At 56.7% G+C, this 12,503-nt stretch overlaps 1 protein-coding gene across 3 annotated transcripts in view; it reads right to left on the reverse strand.

Annotated features, from left to right (window-relative positions):
- The window catches only part of ABTB2 (ankyrin repeat and BTB domain containing 2), a 168,184-nt gene that overhangs the window by 38,183 nt on the left and 117,498 nt on the right, over positions 1 to 12,503 (reverse strand). For 2 of the 3 annotated variants that reach the window (XM_014851069.3, XM_070487511.1), the window contains exons 2-3: positions 8,669 to 8,815; positions 1,844 to 2,057 (exon numbers count right to left, since the gene is read on the reverse strand). In XM_014851069.3, the coding sequence (XP_014706555.1) occupies positions 1,844 to 2,057; positions 8,669 to 8,815 (361 nt within the window). The remainder of the gene's footprint in view (positions 1 to 1,843; positions 2,058 to 8,668; positions 8,816 to 12,503) is intronic. The other variant, XM_070487510.1, reaches the window with a different exon arrangement.

Here is a 12,503-nt window from a genome sequence, read left to right on the forward strand (position 1 = left end):
ACCCATCTGTAAAGTGGGGCTGTGAGGAGCACCCCTCTCCCAGGAGTGTGTGCACTGAGTGAGCGTACATGTGTAAAGTCAGCATACATGCGTAAAGTCAGCATAGTGCCCGGCACAGAGTAAACACTGACGTTGCGCTTCAACCCTGACAACTGTTCCCCTGCTGCCCCACGCTTACAGCTGAGGAAACTGAGGCTCAGGGAGGTTGAGCTCTTGCACAAAGGTGTCCAGGTTCATGAATGGCAGAGCTGCCATTTGTGCCCAGGTCCCTGACTCCGGGACCACTCACTGCCCACTTTCAGTGTCTGCTGTCTGTCCGCGATTTCCGATGTTCCGCGATGGCTGTCCTTAAGGAACCACGGGTCAGGAGTCCACCTTGGCCTGCTTTTGTGACCATGGAGGCACTGGGGAAGTGGCCTGGCTGTGGGGCAGGCATGACGACCAGGAAGTTGATAAGACCCAATGCCATCCAAAGACAACGGCGGGGCACTGGGAAGGCTTCGGGACTTTCTGCATCAGGGGCTCAGAGGTCTTCCTCCGGTCGGGCGCGGAGCCCTCAGGCCCTCTCCGTCTCCTGGACCCTGCTGTGTGGTGGAACATGTGTAGACAGGGCTTCCTACACCAAAGGCAAGTCTTTCTGCTCCCTCAGCCCTCAGGCACACGAGTCTCCAGCCCCATGGACAGACCTGCCTTGAGCGGCCACGCGGTGGCCTCTAGGGGGCGCTCATGCCAGCATGTACAGCGTATGGGCAAATTACAGAAAAGCATCCTTTCGGGGCCGGCCTGGTGGCACAGCGGTTAAGTTTGCATGTTCCGCTTCAGAGGCCTGGGGTTCGCTGGTTCGGATCCTGTGTGGACATGGCACCGCTTGGCACGCCATGCTGTGCTAGGCGTCCCACATACAAAGTAGAGGAAGACGGGCACGCATGTTAGCTCAGGGCCAGTCTTCCTCAGCAAAAAGAGGAGGATTGGCGGCAGATGTTAGCTCAGGGCTAATCTTCCTCAAAAAAAAAAAAAAAGAAAGAAAACCATCCTTTCTAGGCAGAAAACTTCAAAAAGGTGGCCCTTTGAGTAGACCAATTAGAAAAGGCAGCCTGTCCTCAGATTAACATGGCCCCATGTGTGTCTTCCACTTATGCCTCTCAGGGGGTCCCCTTGTGCAATGTACAACCTGTACATCTGCTCTTAGCGTACCTCTGCTCCCTGCCTCCAGCTGGGAAAAGGCTGGGACCCTGTAGAGAGAGCACTAGACCGGGAGTCAGCAGGGCTGGATTCTGGGGCCATTCAACCACAAACCTGCTAGAGATCAAGTAACCTGACAGAGCCATGACGATCTTGTCTATAGAACGAGCAGATGAGGCAAAACGCACCTAAGGTTCTCCACAAGGACGATGACATCATCGTCATCAAAACAGGTGACAGCCACCATTGATGGAGGGCCGGCTACACCTAGACACTGTCCCACGTGATCATTCTCAGAGCACCGGCTCGCTCGATTCTCACACCACCTTCCCAGGTCGGTGTGAGTACCTCCCCTTAGAGCAGAGACACCTGAAACTCAGCAAGCCCAGCTAGCTCGTGTTGGAGCCGGCAGACCCGGGACAGGGGTCACAGTGCACACTCTCAGCATCAACAGCTCCCCACCACATTAGCCCAGGGGAAATCCCACTGCATGCCAGGGGATTCCTCCGTCCGCATTCCCAGCCCACACCTGTGTCAGCTGCCTCCTCATAGGCACACAGGCTGGTGCCAGGGCCCTTTGCTCACCTTGTTGGCAAGTCACTCCGTCAACACACAGTGGGAAGCACGCCCCGTCAGGCATGCAGCTCTAGGAGATCCCTACCGTTCATTGTTGAGGGCCATCCTCGGGGGGTCCAGGTTGGGGTTCTCCATGGACTCCATCTGTGGACACCGCAGGAAATAGTAGAGCGTGTGGAGGGCGTCGGGGGACCAGGTGATGGGCTGGGGCGGCTGGCGGGCCTGGCGGGCGGGGCTGGAGCCAGGACACAGCGGGTGGCGTCCCTGCATGTGGTGCATAGCACGGGAGACCAGGTCACCTGGTGGGAGGGCAGAAAGGAAGAGAGAGAGAGACTACGTCTGAGTTGACAGCCACATCCTTCCAAGGACACCGTGGCCACGGAGCAAAACCCTTCCTCTGCAGCGGCACAGAATCACCCCGACCCTGGAGCCAGAGGTGGGGCGGGCAGTCCCCTCGGCACATGGCAGCACCGAGCTGCCCTGTCTCAAGGGCTCGCTCTCACAGCTGGATGACACCTTTGCTGGGCCCTTCTCCGCTGGAACTGATGCTGATGTGGTTTCTCTGTCCACATCCCCACTCTCTCCCCCACCGCACGGCCTCTCCCCAGCTCTCCCACCCCGGGAGGCTCTCTGGGCCTCTCCTCCCAGCCTGACAGCCAGCCCCCGCTATGCGGGGGCCTCCCCAGGCCGTCTGGGGCAAACCTGAGCTGCCTCAGCAGAGAAGCTGCTCCATCCTGGTCTTCCTCAGGACGTCCACTGTCGCCCACTGTGTGCCAAGTGGCCAGTTCTCCAGAGATAGGATTTCACTCCATCCCTACAAGCCAGGACTAAGTATTATCCCCAATTTACAGATGGAGAAACCGAGGCTTATCCAGTAAACAAACATTTACTGACCTGGTGCATCTCCCTGGTCACATGGAGACCTCGGCGCACAGGAGTTCACCAGCCAGGGTCACGTGGCTGGTGAACGGCAGAGCCTGGATTTGATCCAGGCCTGTCTGACTCCCCAGTCCACGAATGGCATGTGGCCGGGCTGCAGCCTGCCCGAGTGAAGTCGGTGGGGTCCCCATATCCTGTGCTGTATTTCTGCCCAAGTCAAGTCCTTTCAATACCCCACCAGCCGGGGACAGGAAACATCCCCTCGTTGTGTGAGGCCACAGAGTGGAGAGGCCCCACTCTTCTGGTAACAGTGGTGCCTTTCCATTCTCCTCAGGCCTGAGAACTCGGGGTGAGGGGCGTGCCCTGCGGGTCAGCTTCCCCTGTGTCTGTGGGGGTTCCTCACAGGCAGCCCCTTCCAGAGAAAGCCTCTGGACACTGCTGACCCTGAGAGGGAGAAGCGAGCAGGTTTTAATTTGGCAGGACAAGTGTCACTCAACATGTGGCACCTGATTCACCCTCATTCCACAGCTCCTGCGAGGCTGGGCCTCTGTGCCGCGGGGTTCCTGGTGCCCTGCACAGAGTCCGCTGCATAGCGGGTGCTCAGCAATCATTTGGAGAATGAAGCAGCAGCCATATGCATTCATTTCACTTCTAAATGCGGCTTCTGGCGGGGTTCGACTCATGCTCACTCGCTGCCGACTTCTCCCATGACAGCCACCCCGCTCCACCCTCCATCCCGGGTCCTCACTCCTCTCCAGCGCCTGACTAGGCTCTCCTTGCAGTTGGCTCAGCTGCCTGGGTGTCTCCGGGCAACGCCTGGGCCGGGCGGCGGAGGGCAGGGAGCTCCCGACACCCGGCTCCCATCCCCAAGCCTGGACTGAATTGGCCTGGGGCAGGCCAGGCGCCTGCACTTTGTAAAGGTTCCTTCAGCGCATCTACTCCAGGAAGGTCTGAGGCCACCAGGTGAATGGACAGGAGCACAGATTCCAGACCTGGCTTCAAATCAGGGCTCTGCCACTTCCAGCCCGTGCACCTTACGTAAATTCCTTACCAGAGCCTCAGTTTCCTCATAAGTAAAACGGAAATAATCATATCTAACCTAAAAATTGTGAGGATCCAAATAATTCATAAAGGTGAAGCACGTGACGTCACACTCGGCCCAGAGCAGGCGCCCACTCTCACTGACGCCCCCCACTCCGATTCCTTGACCCCTCGGGCCGCCTCCGCGGTGCCCGCCCCTGGGACCTCTGCCTGCATGCAGGCGCTGCCCCACATTTCCCAGGACAGGAGGAGTCCCCGAAATGCCACATCCAAGCCCTGCCCTCGGGCTGCTGGGTGGTAGAAACCGGCATCACAACCCCAGGCTGGCCGCCCACAGGCGCTCCTCGTCAGCTCGGTTGGCTGCAGGGAGGCGAAACCTGGCTGCCACTTCCCCAGGTCCAAATGTCATAACTTTCGGCAGGACTACAAGGAGCGGAGGCCAAAGACTCCGCGATGGCATCAAAGAGAAATCTTGCTGAAGTATCACTTTGAAGGCTCGACAGGGCAGAAGTCATTATCCTTAATCACGCTTAGGATTGTCTTACTGTCATTGGTGTAGAACCCTTCGGCAGCACATTTCCAGGCAGAACCCCACAGAGAAAATCCAGAAAGAAAGTGCCTCCTGAGAGCTCCCAAAAGGGAGCCAGGAAGCAAGGGAGCCTCCGGAAGGTTCAGGAACACGAAGGCAGCAGAGCGGCCCCTGGAGACGGAGGTCCCCAGACTCTCCACTCAGAGCTCAGCTGCATGCTGTCCATCTCCCTCCAAGAGCAAAATGGCAGGGGCCTTGGACGGCCGGACTAGGCATCTAGACACTTCCACTGCTCCGCAGCCTCCGCCGACCGCCCAAGAAAGCCCCTGGCTTTGCATGTTCTCCTGGTGCCTTCTCCCCCTGCACCTCATCCTTTCTAGGCTTCATGAGACACATGAAAAGAGACAAACCCTCAGTTAATCTTTACAGCCACCCCGTATGGGAGGCACTTCCATCCTACAGACGAGGACGTGAGCTCACAGAAGGTACATGGCTCGTCCCACTGGCACAGCTGGTAAGCGAGCCAGTCAGGACTTGACCTGGGCCCCCTGTGTCCCAAAGGCGTGTGTCTGACTGTCACCCCACTGCCACTTAAAGCGTGGTCTGCAAACTGGACAGGCTGCACACTGTTACTGGCCCACAACCAGTTAATTTCAGAAACTGAGAGGGCACTACAAAGCTTCCAGAGCTATTTGACAGAGGGACTTTTATGTCTATCTAATCTAATAATAAAAAAGTTGGCTTGCATCTTACATGCCTTTTACTTCATTTTTTTAGACGTTCATTTTTCTTTTTGAGGAAGATTAGCCCTGAGCTAACTGCTACCAATCCTTCTCTTTTTGCTGAGGAAGACTGGCCCTCAGCTAACATCCGTGACCATCTTCCTCTACTTTATACGTGGGACGCCTGCCACAGCGTGGCTTACCAAGTGGTGCCATGTCCACATCTGGGATCCAAACCAGCGAACCCCAGGCCCCCGAAGAACGTGTGCACTTAACCACTGCGCCACTGGGCCGGCCCCACAGACGTTCATTTTTATTGTATTTTACAAAAGTTTCAGTCTGCAGCAGAGCGAGGCCAGGGGTAAAGTCCCTGCCGTCGGCACACACTTTGAGAGGCCGTGGCCCAGGCTGGGCTGTGCTCTTGGATTCCCGGAGGACAGGGGGACAATAATAACAGGACAGGGGCGCTCAGAGCTGCTTCTGCACTGTTCCTGTAGCTGAGAATCAATTAATCCTAAGACTGATGGTACCTCAGTCTGAGGCCCAGAAACACCCACGAGGCATGGAAAGGAGCCCTCACTGCTGGGGAATCAGGACAGCCTTGACTGGAGGGCGACAGGTCTCCCTCTGGTCTGTCCTACCCTTGTGATGAGCCATCAGATCAAAACAGCAGGCGAGAGACTGGAATTCAGCACTGTCTTCAAACTGAGGCCTGCACCATCTGGCTACCTTCAAAAAGAAGTGTTTTGCTTTATTTCATATTTCCTCTCATTTACATTTTCGTGGGTAGAGAGGGACAGAGGAAAACAAGCACCAAGCTCCCCGTGCAGCTGGGCCTGACACAAGAATGCAACTTCTCTCGACCTACCTGGCAGGCTGGTCTTGGCGAGCTGCACGGAGCTAAGGCACGCCAGCCCGGGGTGAACTTTTAGGTACAAGGAGCTCAGCGCCAAGTATCAGTAGCCTCATTAAGCTCTTTCGTGTCAAAGAGAAGGACAGCAGTATCTGCCTCCACCTCTGTCCCCTCCCTCCTTCACAGGCGTTAGCAAAACCCCTGGTCGCAGAGCCAGGGAGATGGGCCACTCAGCACTAACACAGCCCATTCCTGTGTCTGTGAAAGACGCTGTGGGGTGCTTCTTCCCTCCACACTGAGGAGGGACCGGGCCGGGCTGTGGACCAGTCCTAGGTGAGTTCTAAGGGACAGACACTGGGTGAGAGAGAAGTCCTTCCTTCCAACACACACACACACACACACACACACACACACAGCATCAGGTACTGTTCTAGTCACAGGGGACACAAGCAGGGGACAAAACAGGGACGTCTCTATCCTCATATTTAATTCTAGTCAGAGGAGAGAGAGGACAAACTATTTACAAGTAAACATAGGATCAATGTCAAGCGGCAATCAGGGCTTTGAATGAACCAAAGCCACAAGAGGGGAGGCAGAGGAACGAGAGTGGGGTGCTCAGGGGAGGCCTAGCTAATAAGGTGTCATTTGGGCAGAAACTTGAAGAAAGTGAAGGACCAACCTATTTGGGTATCTGGAGGAAAAGGTCACAGGCAGGGAACAGCTAGTGCAAAGGCCCTGGGGTGGGAGGAACTTGGCTAGGAGCTGGCGTAGCTGAAGCACAGTCGACAAGAGCAGAGCAGCAGGCAGTGAAGCCAGATCACAGAGTGGATCTTGGGCTATAGTGAGGACTTTGGATTTCACTGAGTGAGCTGGGAAGCCACGAGGGGACGGAGGGAACACTGAGCATAATCCAATTTGTGGTTCAAATGGCCCTGGTCTGGGCTGAGTTGGTAGCAGTGGAGGTGGCTGACAGGGGCAAATTACAACTTGGGAGAGTTTTGTAAGGGAGAACTTACAGGACTTGGTCCCTGGGCTGCTGGGCTGAATGGTGGGGACAGAATGATGACAAGCCCACCCCCAAGGGAAGTTTCCGAACGCTCCCCTTTGCCTGACTGTGGGCTGTCCTGGGCACAGAGGCCGCCACAAGGAAAGGCAAAGGCTCAATCCCAACCTTGCCCTCCGCTGCCCTGGGGTGCTGGCGGCTAGGCTGCTAGCCATGTCCTGGAAGCCCATAGCCCAAGCGATTAAGAGGGTGGCCACCACAGGATCGGCCCCATGGCTGAGCGGTTGAGTCCGCGTGCTCCGCTGCGGAGGCCCAGGGTTTCGCGGGTTTGGATGCTGGGCGGGGACATGGCATCGCTCATCAGGCCACGCTGAGATGGCATCCCACACAGTACAACCAGAGGCACTCACAACTAGAACATACAACTATGTCCTGGGGGGCTTTGGGGAGAAGAAGGAGGAAAAAAGGCAACAGATGTGAGCTCAGTGCCAATCCTGAAAAAAGAAAAATGAGGTTCCTATAATTAAAAAGAAAAAAAGAAAAGAGGGTGGCCACCAAAGCCAGACGCATCAGGAGTGAAGGCCCCTCAGGCCTTATAAGCTGCCTGCCTCGGGGACGGTCACTTTTCCTCTCTGAGCCTCGGTTCCCTCATCACGACACGCCTCGCTGAGCTGTTCTGAGGAGGCAGTGAGGCCACGGGAACAAACGCAGGCTTCATGCGCCCCGTGCACACGTGACGTGCGCACTCAGTGGTCAAACACCACACGGAGCTGCATGCTCCCCAGTGCGCTGAGGGCTAAGCGTGCCTCGCCGTTCTCAGGAGAGTTCACCGAAACACGCACTCTGCCTGGCGCGAAAGAAGCCCACTGCCCAGGGACAGTGTGGGGGGTGGGGGATCCAGCCGCACACCCCAGCCACTTCCTGTAGGGTCCCGAGGCGCCCTTACTCTGCAACGCCCCAGGAGACGGAGAGCCCACAGGCCTGCCTTCTCTCCCAGCCCGGACTCTGCTCTGTGACCCCGAATCAGGCACCTGCACTTCCTGTTTGGGAGGGAGGGAGGAAGCTGGCCCTGCAGAAGCAAAAAGGTTTGTCATGCACGGTTCAGGGGCCAGGAAACTCAGATCACAAATGGAACAGACTGGAGCAGAGTGACACTCCACCTGTTCCACCCTGTGGGCTCGCGATGGGTCAGCACCCTCCAGGGGGTTGCCTCACGACACAGCGAGGGGGAACTCAGGAGGAAGAGCGGCCGTCTCCTTTCTCAGACAACAGGGGTCATGAGAGGGAGCAATCAGGAGATGCAGCTGTCAAATGGTAATGACTTAGACCAAGGGGCCACCCCTGTGCTCCCTAGAGCCTAAAACCCAGGGAGGCGCCTGGGGCGGGCGTGGGCTGAGGTCGCCGGCCACCCCTCTTCCCCAGAGCGGCTCTGCTCTGATCTCCCTTTTGCTATGCTGACATTTCAGAGGTGTTTTCTTTCAAGAAAGAATACTGGTTGTCTATTCAGAGTCTTTGGGGCCAGGCAGGTAAAATAAATGAAAGAAACAGGCCAGCTGCAAGACAATGCGGGATGCGACAGTGTGGGGAACACGTGCGGTCTGTGTAGCTCCCCTCGATGGCTGCTCATGCAGAAACAGGGCCCAGGGTTGCTAGACTGTCTGATTTCTCAAGAACCCAGAAATCCAGATTTATATGTGATGAAGTCTACATGCCAGCCAAAGCACGTGTGTCTGTGGGCCACCAGTTTGCAACCTCTGGCCTTGAAGGATCTGGCTCTCAGAGAAGGCGAGAAGCGTGGAGGAGGAGGAGGAGGAGGCCAGAAGCCAGAAGGAGAGCTCATTCAGCTTTGTCCTTAGCGCCAGCCGGACGGGGACGGCACTTACTCAGCTCCGAGATGCTCCCCACACAGGTGGCCAGGAGGGACTGCTCCAGGGTGCGGAGCTCCAGCTGAGCGTAGGCGTCGGCCGGCTCATCGCGGCCCAGGGAGCCGCTGCGGTAGGGGCTGAAGTGCGCAGGGAGGGAGAGGACACCTGTGGGAAACAAGCAGACGGTCACGGGGGAAGGAGAGCTCCACAGGCCGGTTTGCGGGCGCTGCGAGCGCCTCTCTCGGCCCTGGCGCCGGGCCGCGGCCAGGGTGCACCGTGACCAAGGGGCCCCACTTTGCGCGGAGCTCAGGGCTGGAAACGTCCACCCTGCCCGCCCAAAGGGCAGCATCGCCCCAGAGTCCTCTGCCTTCCTCAAGCTGCCTCCTTTCCTTCTTCAGGCCAAGAAAGGGATGGGAGAAACCAGAGAGCAAGGGGGTTCCTTCTCCTCTCCCAGAAGGGGACTGTCCCAGCCCCGGCCAAGTCCGTGAGTGGCTTTCATTAGCACTTCAACCACCGAGGAGCCGCGTGGCCAGAACCAGTCCCAGAGGGTGACAGCTGTAAATCTCCCCAACTCACTGTGTGGCTTCTTAGCACCCGAGAAGCAAAATCAGAGAGGCTCAAGTTCCGTGCTGGTTCTCCAGAGCGGGAGGCCACAGAGGGCCCCATCTTTGGTAACTGCTGTTTCTTTGATCAACACATCTTTGTCCAACCCCCCCTGAATTTGTTTAAGAAAAATACCCACAGGAATTCAGTCAGTCACTTTTGGGAAAATCTCTTAAAATTCCTTGAGATAACTGGAGAGCCCCTGGGATGTGGCCAAATGCGGGTGAGTATTCCCTATCCTGAACACAGAAATGTAACGAGGATGACGGCAGCCACAGGTCGTGCAGCTGAGTGGTTAAGACAGGGCCTTGGAGCCAAAACGTTGGGGTTCACGGCTCTGTCACTTAACCAGCTGTGTGATCTCAGGCAAGCTACTTCACTTCTCGGGGCCTGAGTCCTCGTGTGTTCACTCGATAACGACAGTGCCTTGCTCGCAGTGTAGCTGTGAGGACTGACCAAGGTGTAGGATGTCGATGCGTGGACCAGCATGTGGCTCAGAGGAAACGCTCTGCTGGGAGCCTGTGCTCTTAATTCTACTATGTGCTGGAGATGCAGGCCTTATTGACATTATCTCATTTACTCTCCCAACAAAGTAGGCACCGCCGTCTCCATTTTAGAAATCAGGGGATGGACATTCAGGGAGTTTGTACCAGACTAAGTACCAGAGCCAGGACTCGAATCCGGGTCTGACGGCTCTAGACTGTGTCCACCTAACCCCTCGGTAAGCCAGATCCAGCGAGCACATCTGTGCTCTTCTGATTTGGCGGCAGTGTACACGACAGTACTGCCGCATCCCTATGGCCCAGTTCACCCACAGACGCCTGTGAGCTGAGTCTCACCTGCGTCTCCTTCTCAGGATGAACACGGAGGGCTGTCCTCCTTCTGCCCAGATCCAGCAGCCTTCTCCTCTTGACCACTCTACTCTGTAGGTTCAGCCGATGGCCAGCCCTGCCCTCCTGGCCTGCCCGTCCCCTGACCCAGCCTCCCTGCCCTCAGCGGGCACGGCTGCCTTGGTGTGGCTGAGGCCTGCCCCCGAATCTCCCTTCGCCCTTCTGGATGACAGTGGCCCCTCCACCTACACGTGGCGCTGACTCGGCAGAGAGCCATCGAAGCCCTTCCTCGGAGTTCTGATTCCAGCGGGAGGAGGAGGGCACGGCTGGGTCCCCGTCCCCTGCCCTGTTCCCCAAAGCAGACACTCTCTCTGACAGCTGAGCACCCAAATACCTTAGGAAGAGCTGGCTGGGAGCATTTCTGGAAAAAGGCATTTCCAAACAAAAGAAAAAAGGGACATCTCTCTTTTTTTCACTTAGTAAAATCCTTAGGAAGAATTGTTTGTCTCAGTCATGATGGAGTGTTTCGCCTTATTAGCTAATAAGGATACCCTTATGGATCCCTGTTGAACTCTGTGAAAGTGACGGAGAAACCCGCGTGCCTCCCTCAGCTCGCTTCTGTGCACTGAGCTGAGTGTGGGGCAGGAAGCACGATGGAGTCACCCTGTGCCTCCTCTTCTGCCGGAACGGCGCTCCGCTGGAACGTGTTCCGACTGTGCGCGAGGCCCCGCACTTGTCGATCTGCTCGCAGAGCCGAAATCCCCCATCAGGCAACTTCTCTCAACCTGGCTGCCCAACCCCTGCACCTCGGAACTCATTACTTCATCCCTCAGTGCCGCTGCCTCCACGAGCCCTCTCTGAGCACGGCACCGCATCCACCCAGTTGCCCAAGAGCGGACCTGTGAGTCATCTTTACCAGCTCACCCCCTCCTCCCCACATCCAGTCAACACCAAGCCTTGTGCTTCTCCCACCCTGATATCTCAAAACTCTGTCCCTGCCATGACCCCCTCGCCCGCCTCCTGCCTCCGGTCTTCCCCACCCCCCACCCCTTACTCTGGTCACGTAACTCCGGCTTCGAGCTCTTCCACGACTCCCCAGTGCCTGCGTGCAGAGGTCCTAATACCTCTCCACGGGGAAGAATAGATAATACTCTTCTTTCTTTCTCTGCAATTTAGAGACAAAAGTGATTCTGCCAGGAAATGGGGAAATTCCCAGCACCTCCCAGGAAACCGGCAGAGTTAAGAAGCCTACGCACACCTGATCCCGGTTTCTCCGAGCTCTTTGCCAAGGGTTGGTCACTTGGCTCTGCTCCAGCCCTGGGTTTGGAGAAGCAACTCATTTCCTTCCCAGGCGATTCGCAACCAGCACCCAGAGAGGGCGCCTTCGAGCCCGATGGGAAACCCACGGCACAGAATGGGCACCCCGCCTCCAGCCCATGGTTGCCGACCAGGAATTCAACCTGGGTTTCCGCTTGTGGAGCAGCACCCGGCCAGCAGCAGACGGACTGCACGCTGGGCTGACAAACCAGGCGTGCAGGGCAAGGGGGTCAGAAGCAGGGCTTAGCCCACAGGCCAAACCGATGGGGCCTGCACTCTCTCCTCTGTGAAAGACGGGTCGATTCCACAGCTTCTCAAGTCCTCTCCAGCATGGCCCCTGTGTGTGTTCTAGCACCAACGTGTACCCCTCAAAACCCTTCACCCCCTTTCGCTCCACCATTTCACTTCTCAATTGTCAACAGTGGGAACAGACACTCACGACTGTTTCCTATGGCTTAATTTCCCCCACAGCTGAAACACCGCCCTACACACAATTTTACGTTTAAAGAAGATATCCTTTTTTAGTGAAAACTGGACAGATGTATAGTTTAGCTTTTCTGACCAGTCACCAAAAGGCCGTTAGGACTATAACGTAACGGTCCCCCCAGTGGCTCGACAGCCCACTCCCAGCACTCTTGCCGTACTTGTCAGTGTTCTCCTCAGGGCACTGGGAGTACACCAGCCCAGGGCCCCGTCGAGCTCGTGTGGACGGCACCCGCCCTGCCCCATTCCCCGCGCTCCCAGCAAACCCACGAGCCCCCCAGCACAGGGAAGCCCGCTTGTGATGACAGCAAAGGCCCCGGGGGTCTCCTGCTTCTCTGAAACGGAAGCCCGGGACGCACAGGACTACTCTCCCCTGCCCTTGTAAGGAGGGTTGGCAGGGCATCTTCTGCCAGTTTTCTCAGGAGCTGGAAGCTTGGGTGAAGTTCAACCCATAGGCTTCTGAAAATAAAAATTGTATTGCCCCACTGAACAGTTTCCAAACAGCCCACAGAATTCAACCCTTTTTGTGCTTTTTTAAAAGTGTTTCCATTCTCTGACCTGGGGGTTTTATATAGAAGGTTCAGCCCCCGATTGCTGCATGTTAGTCACACCGAAACAAA

This window comes from Equus asinus, chromosome 17 (assembly GCF_041296235.1).
Source record: "Equus asinus isolate D_3611 breed Donkey chromosome 17, EquAss-T2T_v2, whole genome shotgun sequence".
Lineage (NCBI taxonomy): Eukaryota > Metazoa > Chordata > Mammalia > Perissodactyla > Equidae > Equus > Equus asinus.